Source organism: Pan troglodytes, chromosome 17, assembly GCF_028858775.2.
Source record: "Pan troglodytes isolate AG18354 chromosome 17, NHGRI_mPanTro3-v2.0_pri, whole genome shotgun sequence".
NCBI lineage: Eukaryota > Metazoa > Chordata > Mammalia > Primates > Hominidae > Pan > Pan troglodytes.
The window spans coordinates 60,029,454-60,048,634 of record NC_072415.2 but is presented as its reverse complement, the minus strand read 5'-3'; the positions used below and the strand labels follow the sequence as shown (position 1 = coordinate 60,048,634).

General features: G+C 46.1%; 1 protein-coding gene across 4 annotated transcripts in view; it reads left to right on the top strand.

The window, feature by feature from the left end:
* Positions 1-19,181, top strand: part of MYO5B (myosin VB) — a 371,041-nt gene that overhangs the window by 215,409 nt on the left and 136,451 nt on the right. For all 4 annotated transcript variants that reach the window (XM_003953284.6, XM_016933688.4, XM_054671932.2 and 1 more), the window contains 4 exons: positions 504-613; positions 6,400-6,665; positions 17,980-18,061; positions 18,601-18,741. In XM_003953284.6, coding sequence (XP_003953333.4) covers positions 504-613; positions 6,400-6,665; positions 17,980-18,061; positions 18,601-18,741 — 599 coding nt within the window. The remainder of the gene's footprint in view (positions 1-503; positions 614-6,399; positions 6,666-17,979; positions 18,062-18,600; positions 18,742-19,181) is intronic.

The following is a 19,181-nucleotide window of genomic DNA, read 5'->3' as shown; positions in this document are numbered from 1 at the left end:
AGCTGGCCATCCAGCCCCAGAACAGCAATCCCAAGAGAAGTTTCTCCTTTTCTTCCCTCATTGGCACTGGGGATGTGTGTCACAGATGTTTACAGGATATTATGTTGGAGAAAAAATGATTGCAGATACATGACCATTCTTATTAAACTCATAAAAACATCCATAAAGTGTTTGGTTGAAATGAAGGCCAAAATGAGCCTGCAGGATTGCTGCCTCTCCTTTGCTCTTTGAGAAGTTAAAATGGCAGCTTGACCCATCTGGTTTGGTCAGGACGATCATAGTGAAGATATTTTCTTTTTAGTCCAAGGAGCCCCTTTGCCCTCTGAGCTGTTACTGTGAGTGGTAATTACTTGGTGAGGAGCCTGGATCGTTTTAGGAGTCATCGGGTCAGAAAGAAAAATCAAACCTTATTTAAAAAAAAAAAAATGTCCTTAAAAGGGGTAAAATGTCCTTTCCGTCCGACCATGGATACTGAGTGTCATCCATTCATTTTTCTTTTCCAGGAGTGAAAGAGTCCCATCAGATGAGCATTTTTAAGATAATTGCTTCTATCTTGCACCTTGGAAGTGTGGCGATTCAGGCTGAGCGTGATGGCGATTCCTGTAGTATATCAGTAAGTTGCACACCAACACCGGAGATAAAATGTACACAATTTACCCTGTTCTTACAGCTTGATATGACTGAAATGTGTCTTTCCAGTTAGAGGACACTCATAGGTTATTTATTCTTAACAGTAATGGTTTCTGTTCACTTGCTGATAATTTTTTAAAAGAGCCAACCCTTTAAAAATCAGCTGCCATCAAGTTTCTGTTGCCGAGGACAGGGAATGTAGTGGCTATTTGATAAATTCTTTTTGTTGGGTTGATTTCCCAAGTACCCTGAAGTACACAGAATTCTACTTGTTGTCAATCAATTGAGTACTTTCTGAGTGCCAGACTGAGGTCCCCATTGCAAGGAGATGAAAGGGCACTGGGCACCGTACCTGCTGATGCTTCAAAGGGGCTGATAGTCTAATTGGGTGGACAAGACAGGTGGCAACCCTTGCCAAGATTCTGACAGCACAAGGCAGGCTGTTAAGTGAGACATACATGTGAAAGTACTGCAAGCTGTCAAGTGCTCCGCAAAGGCTCTTAATGAAGGTTATTTTCCTGATGCCCAATGTAGTACTGATATGTGGTAGATAAATGTCTAAGTGGATGGACAGGTGATGGAGTAAGCACCAGGGAAGTGGCACCCACAGCAATTGCTGTGCCTTCTGGAATTTAATGGTGTTGGGAAAAGCTAAAGCTGGTATTCTAACCTTGGATAGGTGAATCTGCAACTGTTTATTCTATACCTCTTATGCCCATTTATGGCCAGGTTCTGGGGAGGTACAAAGTATGATTCTTGCTTCCAGGGACTTGGAATTTAAATAACCAGACACTGGAAAAATACAAAAGACAACACTACCTGAGGGCACGTGTCCATGCTGCTCACAAGCTGATGCTTATTCAATTGAGTGGACATAAATTAACCTCCTTCTGTTTGTCTAGAGTTGGGGGTTATGAGAAGTTCAAACTGGCCCTGTCTTCAGGGAGAGGAAGACCTGAACTGTAGCTGGGATTCAGTAGAGCTCATTGTGTATCATCCATGGATGGATACACAATCTGTGGGGAATGATCTAGGGTTTGAGAGGGCCCCTGGGCCTGTCTGGCCTGCTGCCATCCCTGGCATGGACTCTGCAGCCTCGTGAGAGCCTCGAAGCTTCCCTGTCGGGCCCAGTGGAAAAGGAGGAGGTGTTGGTGCTGGTAGTGTTAGGTGCCCTGGAGCTGTTTTGGACATCTGCTGCTTATATACCTGTGTGGGTGCTCACCTTAGGGGGAAGGAGGGCATGGTACAGTGGAGTTGGCAGCAGTGATGCCATGGGAAGGACTGTCATGTTCAGAGGAGGACCTGTGGCCCAGGGGGTGGTGGAGGCACCTCCAGTGCAGGACAAACCTTCCCGTAATCTGAGTCTTCAGGGCCAGTGATGTATTGTCCCAGTGTCTTTCCCCTGATGAGAAAGGCATAGAGCATCTGTGCCTCCCCATGCATACAGCTCAGTCAATGTCCTGTGGTTCCTTAGGGCAGCTGTACTCTGTGTCAGGGACAGGTGAGATGAGGAACACCTGCAGTGACCAAGGCCTGGCTGAGGCTGGTAAGATGCAGGAAAGGTGACAGATGTGCTCTGTGGTCTGTGGACCTCCAGCCCGCCCAACACCCTGCTCCTCCCCAGGCCCTTCACAGGTCACTTCTTCTTTCATGGGTTCTTACCTCTCCTCTGTGGGGCTGAGCATTGTGTGTGTGTGTGTGGATTACTTGCTGCCTACCTTTCTCCTTTGTGACATTCCAAACTCTGAAAGAGTAGGGTCAGTTCTCGCTCTTTAGTCTATCACCAGCATCTATTGTGGTGCTCAGCACTCACCAGGTACCCAAGAAGTAGGTGGGTGGATGACTGAGGCTCTCCAGGCCTCAGGGGTGGCACACAGGAGAGTAAGAGTGGATGGGCAATTCTGAGATCTTAGTGAGGCTGGTGGTTAGCATGAGAACCAGGGCTGGGGAGTCCATGGGCACCTACCTACACTGGGGGGCGAGACCAGCAAAATTAACGCTTGAGCCTGTAAGTGAAGTGTCTCTGATCTTATAGTTGACCCTCCACACCCAGCCTCCGGAGAATGTTCAGGTGAGAAGGGAAGTGAGTGTTTATTAGGACTGTATCTGTTGGGCTCACTGTTCTCCCTATAGTACCCTGAGTGTTTGTGTGGAGATTGTATGAGGGTGGGAACATCAGGGCCTCTTAGGGAGGCATGGATGGAGGATGCAGGTGGTAAAGGGGGCAGGAGGGAGGAGGCCTGAGAGGTTGAGGTTTGGATGCTACCTGGTGTGGCAGCCCTTTCTCTGCTAAGTCGCAGGAAGTTCCAGAAGGCATTTGAGTGCAGGTTTGTGGTCTAGGCTGGTCTTCCATTGTTCTGCAATCAGAGCTGTACAGAGAGCTAGTGGACAGCAAGGACTCTAAGTCGAGATGGCCAAGGTTCATATCCTGATTCTTCTTGCTGGATGTGTGACTTAGGGCAAGTGTGCTAACCTCTCTGTTTCCTCTTCTGTAAAGTGTGGATGACCACCTGCCTCAGGGCTGGAGTGAAGATCCCAGAAAGCCCTGTGTGGAAAGGTTTTAGCACAGAGCTCGTGGCTGAGAGAGTCTTTGTCTAATATCAGCCTTGTTATAGCCTGAGTGGACCTTAAGAGCATCCCTCTTGCTGTACAGGGGAGGAAAAAATAAGGCCCAGAGAGGGGAACCTCTTTCTCTGAGGTTAGAATGACAATGGCAAAGGTGGGACAGGGCCCAGGCAGTGTTCAGTCCCCTTCACTCCTGCCAGCCTGGCTTCCTCGGCTGGACTACAAGTCCTTAGGGAGGAGACTGCCCTCTGCTTGCCTGGTGAGCCCCATTGGTGCCCTCACAGTGCCAGGCACAGAATGTGTGCTTGAGAAATGCATCGTTAATAGTTGCTACCGAGAGCCCCACTGATTGTGGTTTATTCCTCGGGCACATAGGATGGACCTCCTATTGGAAAGGCTGTCTTTCCATACGCAGTGTGCCTTCTGCTCAGTAGTTTTTATTTTTAATTAAAGCATGAGAATGTGCTCCATGACTGCCAGGGTTGCCTTGGAGATGCAACAGCATTCAATTTGTTTCTTGAATTTAGCAATATGGGCCCATAAAACTGATCTGCTACTTATTATATTGGCTTTTTTAATGGATTTAGCATCATTTAATTTTGCCTAAATGTAATTGTACGATGTTAAATCAGTTTCAGTCAGCACCTTCAATCAACAGTCAGAAGAGGGTGAGAAAATCAAGCCCCGCCCCACTGTAGTGGTTAAAAGCCGGTCCCCAGGGTGGTTTCTCAGACAAGTCTCTAACTTGTGCTTTCTCCACTGCACTCACAGCACGAGGCCTTAGGGAGGGGAGGGTGCCCGTGGGCATGTCTTGGGCAGTCATGGTAGCTGCTGGCAGGCCACTTAAATGTCAGGGAATCCATCTGCAGTGCCGTGCCTGTCAATTAAGAATTTCTTGGAAATAGGTCAGATGAACAAATTGGACGCTTGCCACCTCTGAACTTGTTGCCTGCCAAGCAGTCCCCAGGCACTTAACTCTACCACATATGGCTTTATGTTTAGGGGAGTCGGGGAGCGGGGGAGACAGGTTGGCTTCAGAGAAAAAGGATCTTGGCCAGGAGAAGTAGCCATGGAAACTCTCTGCTGTGTGTGAAAAGATAGGGTTTCTCCACACCCACCCGGCCCAAACCAAGCTGATTGTCCTGCAGGGCTGGGGTTAGGAGCTCCGGGCCAGAAGGCAGGAGGCCTCACTCAGCTTCATCTGAATAATAAGGGACATCGGATTAGAATGCAATTTCTTAAGAACATAAGCATTCTTTGGTCAAATACATTCCAAAATTGCTTCTTAAAATATCTATCTCTTGGTGCTACATGGTGTATTAAACCAGTTCAGCTGTGTTTAACCTGGTCCTATCCTCTCCTTCTGTTAAGTAAAGCCAACTAATGTTCTTTGCAACTACTGTTCCATAAACCATACATTGGAAAAACACTGGCCTTAGTGATTTTGGATTCTATTATTCTGGCGTTCTATTATTTTATAACTGTTTTGGGTAGATGGATTTTAAATATATGTAGGAGGAAAAAATTGCCTGGGGATATGGTGTTAAGGGAGAAATAATACAGTTATCTGTGTTAATTTTCATTAAGCCCTCATTTAAATCCTACAAGTCAGCCTCATCAGAAAATGAGTCCCACAAGCAATTGAGGGTCATTAGGAGATGGCACATCATGTTCTGAAGGATTCCCTTTCAGCCTCAGCGTTAATAAGCTTTCCAGCAGGCTTGAGGCTGGGCTACCAGCTTTCCCAGGTGGATTCAGTTGAGGGAATGAAAAACAGGTGAGAGAATGAATAACAACGATGAGCAGGTTTTCTCAGAGTGCCCCAAGTGGGCTGCAAGGATTATCCAAGGAATTTGTACATTTTGGTGAAAGAAGACAAGACCCTGTGGGAAATGTGGCTCTCCAGTGACTCAAATGTCAGGTGATGTGATTGGTATTTGGGTAAATGAGGGTCAAGACTCACACATAGTCCCTAGAGGCAGCTGGGGTAGGCAGGAGATACATCGGGCAGGACCGTGGTAGAAGCCTTGTGCTGGGGGTGGGGCGGGGGCCTGGTTGAGTAGTTGTACCTCTCTGGGGCTCAGCTCAGCTTTTTGCCTGTAGGAAAAGAGGCCTAAACTGGAGGAATTCCAGTTTCTTTCCAGCTCTGAGCATGTGTGATATTATCAGTGGAAGTGTTCCAGATGATCTTCCCAGCTCAAGATGTGGTCCAGGGGTTTGCCATGTATCTTAGCTTTCCACGCTGAGGAACTTTGTTTACATACTTAAAACGCTTGCTTCTTGGGGAAAAAAAAGTTCAGTTTCTATGATTTTAGCATCAGTGAGGCTAAGAAGAAAGCGAGCCTGCTTGGAAGCATAGGACAGTGCAGGGTCAGTGCTGGGAGTGACATCGTCCATTGCGTTTCAGCCTCTCACCCAGCACATCTGAACCACTCACTGGTATCATATACAATTTCAGAAACTCCTCAAGGTGATTCTCACTTAAGCTACCCACCCAGAAGAGAATCATTGATCTGGCCCATCATGTTATTTTACAGAGTAGGGAACTGACTTCTAAGGGAGGAACATGGCTAGTGCCTTTGAAGGGCCCATCCACCTTAGGAGCCTGGGGCTTGTTTCTGAGCATACAGCTGGTTAGATGGGGTGGGTCAAAGGCAATGCCTGTAAGGGAGGAATTCTAAGAGAGAGGAAGAGAATTGCTTTCTGGGCTGTGGGTCAAGCACTGCATGCATACCTCAGCAGATGCAAACTGCATTTGGTGTGAATCTGTTCGTTACTCCGAATGGATTGCATGGTCATAAGCTCTCAATTCTCTTTCTGCTCCCTTCACTCCGGGACCTGCCTCTTACCAGTTACTTAGCAGCAGCCTGGCATGGAGGGAGGGGACAAGAAAGATGGAGAATGTTTTGGTTTTTAAAGTCATATAATTTGGTCATTAGCAGGTGGAATGATCAGTTTGAGCATTGCTCTCTTATGGGCTCTGTCATCTCCACTTAGCAGTGTGTGTGTGTGTGTGTGTGTGTGTGTGTCTGTGTGTGAGAGAGAGACTGCTGGGCTGGCAGCAGGGGATGTGCTGGGATTCTGGAGGGCTGGGAGGCCTTGCGTTTGGCTTGTTTTCCCTCTGGGCAGGAGGGTGGAAGACATTGGTGGGGGGCGGCTTGTCTCCCACACTCCTCCTGAACCTATCTCCCCCATCTCCCACAGCCCCAGGATGTATACCTAAGCAACTTCTGCCGACTGCTAGGGGTGGAGCACAGTCAGATGGAGCACTGGCTGTGTCATCGCAAGCTGGTCACCACCTCGGAGACCTACGTCAAGACCATGTCCCTGCAGCAGGTGATCAATGCGCGCAACGCCCTGGCAAAGCACATCTATGCCCAGTTGTTCGGCTGGATTGTGGAGCACATCAACAAGGCCCTGCACACCTCCCTCAAGCAGCACTCCTTCATCGGGGTCCTGGACATCTACGGGTAGGCCTGCCGCCTGTCTTGCTCTATCTGCTACCTGGGAGTGGCTTCCTGCTCATACTTTACAGCCAGCAGGGGCATTGGAGAGCTTCCTGGTGGTTCTCAACTTAGGGCAGTTTAAAATGTGTGGGGCCATTTTTAGTTGATTAGTTGACACAATGATGGGGCCTGAGGCCAGGGAGGCTTAGTGGTCTATAATGTAAGGGAACAGTCCCCAAGCAAGAATGGACCTGTCAAAACACCAGGAGTTTCACAATGAGAAACCCTGTAAGCGTCAGTTTTTACACCTGAGAAAGTGAGGCCAAGAGAGGGAAATGACCTGCCCAATGTGATTTTGCAAGTTACTGTGAGAAATGGAACTTAAATTCAAGTTCTGTATCTCAGTAGTGTTTTATTTCAATCTACCATTTGACCTCATTGACTGTAACAGTCAAGGTGGCTATTTTATACCATAGTTTTGTCCAGGGCTGTGCAGATTTGTGTTGTGTGTGGTCATTCCTGAGGTTTCTCTTCCTTTCAGAATTCCAGCCTGATTGAAAGGACTGTTATTTATAACTTTATTTTTGGCAGGGAGAGCCACCGTGGTGTGGTGAAAGTGTACTTGCCTAGCCTTCGGGAGACTGTCACCAACCAGCTGAGTGAATCTCCACAGATCACAGACCCTCTCTGGTCTTTCATTTCATAGCTTCAAATGAGGTTTTGAGCCACAGTCTCCCTGAGGTTCTTTCTAGGTCCTTGTTTGAAGTTAACACCCACTGGGTTGCAACCTACCTTGCACTTCTTTTCTGACCAATGTCCTGTCCTCTTTAAGCTAACAATAGACTAAATCCTCCTGGATCTTTAAATTATAGAAGTCATGGCATCTTAAAATAGAAATTCAGATCCATAGAAGTGAAGCGTCGTAAGAACAGTGACACTCTAGTGCGAACAACTGCTTAGCAGGCTAGAACTCACCCGGTACTCACCTTATGATGAGGTTGGAATAAAGGCCAGTCCCCTGTAGAAGTGGCCACTTCCCCATGCGGCATGCGGAGACAGGCTCTCCTGATTATATCTCTGATGCTGTTGCTCATCCCTGGGTTTCAAATTGAACTATGTTGCATGCTATGGAGAAAGAAGACAATCTTTGTGATTTCTGACATCACAAAGGCCTCAGGAAGATGCTGAAGGAGTTGTCTCATGCACGAGTTAAGTAACATAAGAGGCATCAGAAGAAATTGTGGAAGGGTCTATTTGAGGGTTTGGATGCTTCGTGCTGTACAAGTTTCAAGGCTGGAGAGGACACGCTTGCACAGTCGGGCAAGCTTTATGTGGGAGCTAAGATTTGAACTGGATCATGTAAACAGGGGAAGAATATGGAAAGTGAGGGAGGCACCTTTGGGAACAGGAGTGCAACCAAGATGTGAGGAAGGAGCAGAGTATGAAGGCAAACCTCCTTGCTGATAAGGAGCACACAGTGGAGAATCACCGAGAGTGGGAGGTGAGAAGAGGCATCCTCCCCAGGCCTTCAGTTGCATGACCCCAGGCAGGCCCCTTCTCCTCTGGTCCATCGAGTGCCTGCCTTGTGCTCAGCCCTTGTAGTTGCTCTTGGGAGAGCATAGAACAGTGTGCTCTCTGGGAATTTCCAGTCTCATTGTCAATCATTAATTATGTGTTGTTCTCTCTACTTTGAGTATTTTCAGGTAATTGGATATCCCAAAATACTGACCTTTCGGTATTACCTTCCAAGTAAGATCTGGGGAAACCCAAGCTGACCCAATTCCCTTAATCCACTTGTAGAAGGATATAATTTTACTGAGGTTTTGATTTAGGAAGATTAACATGCAGACTCATCAATAGCATGTAAAAATTTTATGATTTCCTTACTACTGCTACATAAAATACCATGCCTCAGTTCTGTTGTATTTCTATATCATCTTAACAGTGCCTTGAATTTAAAGAGTCTGCTTACTCCTTCCCTGTGATCTTCCGCTGGGTTTTTTGCTGTTCTTAGGAGGCCTCCGTGAGCTGGGCTCGTGGGGCTGCTGAGTCCGCAGATGTCAGCCCGGTTTGTGCAAGCTGGGATTTTGTGTTTATATTTGCCATTTAATTTTTGTAATTGTTTGTTTTCTCTTACATCCTGTGACTGCCCAAAGGGGAGAAATAGATCGCAAGGATGGCTTGTCTGGTTTGAAAACAATAGTTTTCCATGGATGGGGTGGCAACCTGGAGGACTTGGTCTCCTGTTCCTAGTGCCAGCTCCTCACCTGTGTCTCCTTCATCTCAGAGTGGCCTCCGGGCTCCTTTGAGACTATCTGACAGCTCTTCCATGAGGGCAGGGTCCCGATACAGGGCCATCAGCATAAGGCCATTCTTGGGAATTTTCCTACCCTTTGTGCTTTCTTCCGGGCATGCTATGTTGTTTTTTTCTTAATCTTCATTCTTTCTCAGAAACCAATTCACTTTTTTTGTTATAAAGTTGTCATATTTTAAAAGTGACTCTTCTTCTTGAGACAAATAAGTCCCATGCACAGTTACTCCTCTGTAGCTCAATGCAGTGCTGAGTTCACACTCTCTCTGAGTTAAGGATAACAAGTTAGATACAAGGGAATTCAGAGTGAACAAGCTAGCTGTGTGCCTGGGCCATTGGTTGCCAAGAAAGCACTTACATACATGCCCTAAATATGGAAGTGCATGCTACTCAATGGTCTGATTCACCAAGAAATTTTACAAATGTGGACTGGCCCAGGCTGTCTTTCTGGTGAGAGGGTATGTAATGAACTCTTAGGAGAACTCTTAGGAGATTAAAATCAACAAATTAACGGAAGAGCAGGTGGCTTGAGTCTGGAGGTACTTTCTAATCTATCAGGTCAGTGATATCATTTCTTAATCTGGGAGAAAACAACACAGAACCCTGGGTGGAAACTTGGGATAGCATGTGTGAGCCGTTTACTGTCATCTGCCCCTTTCCACTTACAGTGTCTTATCTGCCTTATTTCCCTCGGACTTCACATACCTTCCAGAAACCCACCAAACCTGCCTTTTTTGTTTTTTAATGTGGTCATTTCTTGGTTACCTGGAAGTGGGCATCACACTCAGCCCCACTTCTCGCCCTCTCTACTCACCTCCTTCCCAGTTCAAACTCATTCCAGTCATTAGGCTTTATTCTATTCATGACTATGGGAAGTGATTCTAAGGAGCTTTTCATCCTCTGTGGCATAAGAAAACCCAAGCGTTGTTTATTTTTTGAGTTTTCTATTCATATCCCTGGCCATCAAACCCTGGAGGAGAAGACCATCTGTCCATTGTCTCACTCCTTCTTAGTGGGGGTGTGGGGATGCCTGAGTACCCATAGAGGATGCCCTGGGGCTGACCTGATGTCTTTGATTTTCTCACTTCTCCTTGTCTCTTTTGAGCAAGAGTGGCAAAAGTGGAGTCCAGAGAGAACAGAAAGAATACTGGGATGAGTTTCTGAATACAGCCAGCCACATCCAGGAAGTGGAAAAGAACGAGACATTGCCTCCCTCTCAGGTTGGAAATGGGCAAAGCTAGGAAATGAGAGTGGAACTGCTGCTTCTTCCCCTTGACCCCACCAGTGGCCACTGATTTCTTCCACTGGGATAACTGTCCCCGGATGAGCTGCAGTGCCTATCTAGGGCATTCCTGGCCCGCCAGTGAAGCTCATTCATGAACCGAAATAATTCTGTACCAAACATGAGCCACTCCACTTTTTCCTATAAATGTGTTAAATGTTACCACAGAATTCACAGCCAGAGTGAATACACACTCACTTCTCTCTATAAGCAAGCAGTACACACGCCAGCATCATATACACACATTTCTCCCCATCTCTGTGTTCTGACTCATAGTTAGCTTGTAGAAGAGAAAGGCTGTGGGCTTCTAAACAAATTAGCATGGGCCACAGCTGCTTCCACCATGACTGTGGTGAGTGCTCTGCTCAGAGGCCCTTCCCCAAGGCTTTTCTGAATGGTTCCAGACCCCCAGTGTCTGGTGGAAGCTTCCCTACATCTTGCTCCTCTGTCCCAGCTCCACAAAAAGTGCAAAGCAAGCAGTACTCAGAACAATTTAGCCACCCCAAGCTGAGCTCTTCACCTTAACCAAGGATCTGTGAAGTCGCCTTCAGGGAATTTTTGACCAGGTAAGGTATGGAAATTAATAGGGGAGATCCTGGCAGCTTTTGGCTGGGATTCCCTTTCCAGGTTGCATTAACCTGCATTTGCCTCTCTAGGCCTGATTAATTGCAGTCTGTAATCCTTTATACCTCTCCTCCCCTTGAGTCTCTAATCCTTTGTTCCTATCCTCTCTTTGAGGCAACAAGAAATAAATGGCTTCAATTTGGGAAAAATACACATTTACTTGTCTTTGATTTCAACCTTCAAGATGCCAAGGTAGCAGAGGGCTTTGGCTATGGCCAGCCCATTCTTGCTGAGGACAGTTGGCCTGGGAGCAACACAGGCTGTAACAGATTCATGTGTTCTGCTGAGGAACAGCTGGGGAGAGAATGGGGTAGAAGGTGGGGAAGTTTTGACCCCAGGAAGCAGGACATAGGATTTCCTAGGATTTTATATCCTCATCAGTCCTCTGTTACTTTCTTGTGGTACTTCCTAATAATAAATTAGCATCCATCTCTATTCGGTGCTCTTTAATGGTATGTTTAAAAATGCCTTTAAGGCCGGGCGCGGTGGCTCATGCCTATAATCCCAGCACTGTGTTGTTAACGGTGCAGGGTGTCCAGGTTCTTGGCGTCTTGAACAAAGAATTGGACAAAACGCACAAAGCAAGGAAGGAATGAAGGGATTTATTGAAAATGAAAGTACACGCCACAGTGTGGGAGCAGGGGGAATGAGTTTTACATATTCATTTACAAGTTGTTACATATTCTGGTTATTAATCTTTTATCAGAAATATGATTTGCAAATATTTCCTCCCGTTCTGTAGGTTGACTACAATGATATATTTTAAGTAAACTTCTTAGACCCACTGTTCACCTTTGTTTGGTGGGGAAAAAATATTCTTTTGCTTTAGTTTTCTTGGTCTCGCTCTCCAAAATAAACATAAATAACCTCAAAGCTGCAATAATTATTTGGAGGCTACCCATCTCTTCTCTAGCCAGTATCAAAATGTTTCACAGAAAATGGAGGGGGAGAAATCAGGGATTGCATTAACCCTTCAGCCTGTGACAGTGTCTCAGCCCTGGACAGCCCAGAAGATCCCTGGACATGCCTTCTTCAGGGAGGACATGCATGGCTGGCCACAGTGTTCTCAAACCTTGCAGATCATCGGAAGCTGTTGGCTTCACCCTGGAGTCTCCCAGCCTCCTAGGAAAGCCTCATAGCTCAAGAGGGCTCTAAAGCCAGGCTCCACCTTCCCGAATTGTTCTGAGGTGGCCCTTTGGAGTGTGCCTGGAGCCTGACACCACTGTGTGCTTCCAAGGCTCAGATGAAGTTCCATTTTCTCTCTGTCCATGCCAGTACTCCCACACTATGTGGCAGTCCAGGTCTCACTAACGCAGGCCTCTATAGCAACTGTTTCAGTACTGAGTGAGTGGTTAAGTTAAATATTAAAAGCTAAAAAAGTCAGTGCCCTCATACAAAGGCTGGAATGTAACAAGAGCCCACCAAGAGTCTTGCCTAGGCCCTTCCTGGGCCTTAAAGCATGACAAAATAAGGAATGAATTCTTAACAGGACCCGTTTAAGATTAAACAAGTTTTATTGTGGGGCTGAAGAAACTCCCCAGGCCTCTAGAAACAAGTTTATTGGGGGGCCTGAAGGAACTCCCCAAACCTCCATGATTTAGCAGGAGACAAGATAAGGGTAATCACCCCGGCACCCAGACCCATTTAGATTAAGTAAATTTACTGAGGCTCCAGAGGAAAGTCTTCAAGACTCAGATCTTAGTTATAGATTAGAAGTTAATCACTTATGTCTTTGGATGAATGCACACTTACATGTAGACATACAGCTTAGAAGGTATATAAGCTCTGAAAAACTTTGTAATTTTGAGTTGGGCTGGCGATAATTTCCAGGCCTTCTCCCTGTAACTGATTGCAGAAAGTAAAAACTCTTTTCCTCCCCAGCTCATCTGCATCTTGTTATTGGGCCACAAGAATAAGCAGCCCGACCCTCAGTTTGGTTTGGGAACACTATGGCCTCATTGTCTTTTAAAAGCCTACAGCACATACAATTTCTATTCCTTGGGGAGGCTCTCATGTACTAGTTTCCTGTCATCTGCCCAGTAGCTCTTCTGGGCAGGAACTGTGACTTGCTCATCTTTACAGCCTTCATAGTTTGGGACAGTTGGCTGTTAGGTTGGGAGAGGATCGCCATATAGTGGATGTTTTACTGTCCTGCATTGGAGTTTCAGGCCTGAAGACAAGCTGGGAATTGGAGCATTTGGCAAACTGAGTGGATTTAGGTCCTCAAGAAGAATAACTGACCTTCGCCTTGGGGTGTGAACAGTGCCTGGGATTGTGTTCTCTCTAAAAAAACTAGTGCTGGGTGGGGGCATCTAGGCACAGAGAAGCACCTGAGCGGAATGCAGGCCCCACCATTCCAAGGTACAGCCAGCATCCCGAGGTTGTTCAGTAAAGAGATCAGAAGCGTTGGCCTCTCTGACAGACCCAGGGTGGCCTTGTGAGATTTTATAGGCTTCAAGATGGAAAGGGACCTTGAAAGGATGTCTGGATCATTTCTCTGACCTCAATGCATGATGGCCCTGCTTTTAAAGGCTTCTCCAGGGAGAATTTCTCCACGTTATATTTTCTGTGTGACTTCTAATAATCATTCCCTGGAAGCTATTGTCTTTATCTAATCTGTAGTCCATCTTTTCAGTCTACCAAAGGCAGAATGCTAGAGAGTGAGCTTTATAAATTGGAAAGACCAGGCTGAGCTAGGAGATTTTAGTTCCTTTGACCTGTGCCAGGGGAACGTAGAGTTTCCCAATCTTCAAAGCATCTCACTGCCTCTCTGTTCTCTCTCCAGGTCATGGAGTGAGAGATTCAAGGAGGTTGATCATTAACTTAGTGACTAATTGACTTTTTATTGCAGTTTCACTTTCCAACGGACACTACCTTATTTGTAGAGGCATCTGTGTCCCTTACTACACTCTGAAGTTAAGGTAGAATGAGAAGGAAATTGTATACTTTTCGACTATGAAAATAGAAATGGAAACAGTGTGATCATTGTGCCATCGAAAGACCAGATGCCACATTTCAGCATCGATTCTTATTCTATGTTTTGACCTTCCTCCGGCCCAAGGATTCTGGTTTAAATATTTTCAACATTGATTTTACATGAGAAATTCAGTTCTTTTTAGCATATAAATTTCTTTGTGACACTTTAATGTTGTGAACTATAAATTGATTCATTGTGTTTATTTTAAAAAGTCTTCTCTGATGATGGGAGGAATTACTATAAATATAACTCCATTGTAAAGGAAAAGTTACCCAATCTCCCCGACTGTGGCTTTCTGAGGTCTGTCGTTTTAGATGTTTCCCCAAGCTGCCCGAGCCCCTCATTCATTTCTGGGCCTCCGGCATTTAAGTAATTATGCTAGATGGCACAGGAATTGTTACCAGATAATATCTTAGAAATAGGAAAATTACAAGCTAATTTCAGGCCATCTCAAATTAATGAGAATGTTCTTTGTGGAGTGCTACCAGTGTAAACCTTTAGAAAATGACAAGTCTGAGATATTTAAATCCTCTGTGGAGCTTAGCACAGCTCTGCCAGCACACCCAATTGCTATTATCTGGCCAATTGCTGGGGTGGCTCTTTTATCTCCCACCTAGGTTTTATTAATTCAATTTCCTCTGGGGCTTGGCTGCCATCAGCAGCCTCTCTCAGGGTGGAGGATTGGGGAAGGCAGTAAGGTTCTAAGGGACATAGCTCAGTCTTTAAGACTATCATCTGGGCTGGAAGGGCCCCAATTCAAGGCAGTGACTGGCAGACACAGTGCTTCTCCTGCTTGGTCTGGAGTGCACAGGGGTGGCCTCCTTCATCCCAGCATACACTTTACATCTTTGATCTTGTTTTTTCAACCTAGAATTATTTCTCACACGTGGGCATGGCCAAAGACTGTGCTTTAATGTGGTTTGTCTCCAAGCAGTTGACTCATTTAATCTCTAAATGATTTCCTACTCCTCCATGTTTTATACCTTGATGGGGGAGGTGAGCACCAGGGTGGGAGAAGCCTGATGTATTCTGGGCACCGGCCCGGCCCCTTTGGGTATCTGATGCCTTTATCTGTGGTGGTCCCTCTGCACAGGTGCTCTCTCTCCACCACCACCATCCTCAGCCCCCATCAGGGCCAGCTGCAACATTTCTCTCTGGGGTGGTACTGAGGGACTATGCTCTATTTGGAAGGGCTTGCATGACACTTTGTATGACACTGAGAAAATTTAGTTGTACTGAAGAATGGAAAGGGTAGAGACATGGAGTGGGCTGAATGGAGCCTGTGTCCATCGCTATTGCCTCGTTGGTATTACTGGCCCTTTCCCATTCACCATGAGCTCAAATACCTCCTTCTAGGACATCATCCTCCATATTCACAGCCCTTCCACCTCATCTGTTTTTCCTTTTTCATGAAACTTCTCCTCCTCTCTGAATTAAGACTGTGGTCTCAGAAATCAGACTGTCTGGGTTCACACACTGCCTCTGCCTACGGACTCTCTGGCCTTGGGCAGCACAGCTTATTCAGTCTCCCTGCCCATCAGTTTCTTCAGCCACAGGATGGGATTAATAATAAGCCCTAACTCTTGGCTGCTGGGGGCATTACTCAGAACTCGTGGAGCACTTGGGCTTAGTGTTCTGTGGGCTCTCATTAGCGGGGCCACTGCCGCCCATTTGGTGCATTGGGCAGTATAGAATGAGAAGAGGTGTGTGTGTGTGTGTGAAAAGAAGTGTGTTTATGTGAAAAGAAGTGTGTGTGAATGAGAAGAGGTGGAAAATGTCCATCTCTTCTGCATAGGCTTCTGCCCTTCTCACCCCTCAGCCTGATGCTGCTGTGGAGCATATAAGGTGGGCTGCAAGCATTTGTAGCTAAAGCTGCCAATGTGTGTATAATGTTGCCGGCATAGTGAGTGTGACCACATCCATCCTGTTGCCTGGGTCTTATCTGCACATCCAGTTGGTCATTTGAGGCCCTCTCATCCACATCTTCCATCATGCCCAGAACCTTTCTATTGGTTGGCCACCAGCAGCGTACGTCAGGCCCTGACTGGATGTTTCTGGCTTCCTACTGTAGTAAGAACTACCTTGCTCACCTTCGTGCCTCCAGGCTTGCACACCCTCCCCCGGCTCACAGTTGTTCTCCTGCCGGTCTCTAAGGTACAGGTCAGGTTGTCAGTTCTTAACTTGACATCCTTCAGAATCTCTCTGCTGCTGCCTGGTAAATTCCAGACCCCTTGGCGTAGCCAGCATGGCCTGAGGGAGGACCCCTGCCTCTGCCCACTACGCTGCGTATCATGACCCCCATCCTCCCCTCTAACGGTTCCACCTTCCCCTACCCAAAGATTGGGCCATATTGCACACATTGGAGTTAAGCAATGAATGATAGTGTTGATATTCTAAGATACAAAGCGCTCAAGTAAGTCCATTTTTAAAGTTAAAATCCAACAAAATTGACCAAGCATCAGACAATTCACGAAGTACAATGACTAGTACAGTCAGACAGAAAAATGTTGAGCTGTAGTAATGATAAGTTAAAATTCAGACTTTTTATGTTCCAAGGAACCAAAGACTTTAAAAAGCTAACATTACACAGTTGACCAAAGAGCTGTGATACACTACCATTCCCAGACTCCCAGTAAAGAGGGGCAGGACCAGATGGGGAGAACACTGGAGGCTGACCCGAATAGAGCATGGGGAAATTTTCCAGGTGATGAAAATGTCCTCCATCTGTGTTTGCATATTCACTGAACATCTCGATCTAAAAATTCTCTATCAAAAATGCATCACCCATCAACAGATGTTGAGAAAAAAAATTTAAGAAAAATGCATGAAAATATACACTTAAAATTGGTGTATTTTACTGTGTGTAAAGGCTAACTCAATAAAGATGATTAAAACAAAATATTGTTAACCAGTATTAGAAGAACAAGACACTTTCGTACATTGTGAGGCTGGAGGTGGGGTCATAACAAACATTAGTTCCACCTTTCCAGGAGTTAATTTACTTCTACCTTTTAAGAAAAGTGGTACTGTTTGACATGGTAATTTCTTTAGGATAGCATCCTAAGGAAAGAATTATGAATTCAAAGAATTTGTCACAAAACTAATAGCAGCTAACAACTGAGAAAAGAACCAAAATGTCCTCACTGGGGGTGTGGTTAAATGATGATGCATCTCTGTGGGGGCCACTGCCAGCTCATGGGCACCTGTGTGAATTAAGAAAAGGTGTCCCCTCTGGATGGAACACACCCCTCTGGGGCTTGTGAGGGGTCTGACTGAATTTCAGCACCACCTGTCCCCTCACCTGGACACCATTGCAATTCCCAGGTCTAGACCACGGCCCTGATCTATACAGTGGTTGATGAGACAGATGTTAAAACTGATGCCTTCAGAACAGTGGTGTGGGGAAGTGTTTTCAATGGAATGTTAAATGATAATAATAGAAGGTAAGGCCAGGTGTGGTGGCTCATGCCTGTAGTCCCAGCACTGTGGGAGGCTGAGGTGGATGGATCACTTGAGCCCAGGAGTTCAAGACCAGCTTGGACAACATGGCAAAACCTTGTCTCTACAAAAAAGTAGAAAAATTAGCTCGGCATGGTGGCGTGTGACTGCAGTCCCAGCTACTCGGGAGGCTGAGGTGGGAGGATCCCTTGAGACTGGGAGACAGAGGTTGCAGTGAGCCAAGATTGCGCCTCTGCACTCCAGCCTGGGTGACAGAGTCAGACCGTGTCTCAAAATAAATAAATAAATAAATAAATAAATAAATAAATAAATAAAATTAAATAAGTAAAGCGTTACATAGTTCTGACTTTTTTCAAAAATGCGAAATTCCTAAAAGGAAACCCACCAAGATATAACTGGTGGTGAATATGAATGATAGAATCATTGCTGACTTTCTTTTTTAAACTTTCTTTTCCAAAATTTTCCTGCTGTCATTACTTTTTCTAGTTTTGAAAATAGACATGTTCTTTAATTAGGCTCTGTGTAGTGCTAACATCTGCAACAGTGGTCTCTCTGAACACAAGATGAGACAATGGGGATTCTGTAGTGGCATCGGGGGAGACCTGGGTCAGAGCAGCTTTGTTGAAGTCCCAGTGATTCCTTTGTTGAAAGGAGATGTCTCTTATCTTCTCTTTCCATTCTGTAGGTTTGAGACATTTGAGGTAAACAGCTTTGAGCAGTTCTGTATCAACTATGCAAATGAAAAGCTCCAGCAGCAGTTCAACTCGGTAGGCTTGGTTTCTAGACCTGGGGGTACCGGGATGGGGGAGACTCCTCTGGGAGGGACAGCCAGGCCACTTCTCTTCCTCTGAGGTGGGTGGGCCCTGGCTACTTCCTGATATGCCTTGGTTTTCCTGGTGGTACCTCCAGCTTTTGGAAGGGGCTCTCCACTGCTCAGGAGGGAGAACTGAATGGGGGCAACTGTGCTGAGAGGGGAAATGATCCTCTCTTTGGCTTTGACTCCCATTCCTCTGAGCCTAGGTGTCTAGGGTATTTAAGCAACAGCAAGCCAGATACAGGGCTTCCTGTGATTGAATGGGAATACGGCAACTCAGGTGATTGTTAAAGTGCCCCCAGGAAGTGTTCACCCAGGCATGAGGAATCGCCTAACTTTGCTTTTCTGCAGTTATAACTATGACTTAGCATCCAAACCTTATCTGGCAGTTCTCTGCTGTCTTCCAGAACCCAGAACTCACTGAGCCCCTGGGGGAGGTGAATGTTAAGGTGTGCCTGCAGTTCACTCGTGTGACCTTTTTACTTGCGCTAGCATGTTTTCAAACTGGAGCAAGAAGAATACATGAAGGAACAGATCCCTTGGACCCTGATTGATTTTTATGATAACCAACCTTGTATCGACCTCATTGAAGCCAAGCTGGGTATCTTGGACCTGTTGGATGAAGAATGTAAGGTAAAACTGATGATGCAAATTAGTTCAATTCTAGGGTAGGGATGTGGTACAAGGAAATCACATAAGATCTCAAAGGTGGAATTTCATCTGTGATCAGCTGGCCTTCAGTGTGCTGGAAGAAGCGTTGGCATGCTGCATACTAGAAGCGTGTACCATTCTGTGTGCTAGAAGGCAACATGTTTAAAGTGACTGGCAGGTGTTGCTACACTGGTAAACATATGCCTCTCTTGGGGGAGCCTGGGTGGCACGGGTTGGCATAATATGATGGTGGTTTGGACTTGATGTCCCAGGTGGCCTAGGTGCCAAGAGAAGAACTGCAACATCTAATGGGCATCCCTAGAGAGTGAAGACTAAAGTCTGGGATTGCTAATGCCACGTCAGATGGCTTGTGAGTGATAGAGTTGCATGGCATGGTGGCAGGTGAAATTCATAATTTCCCC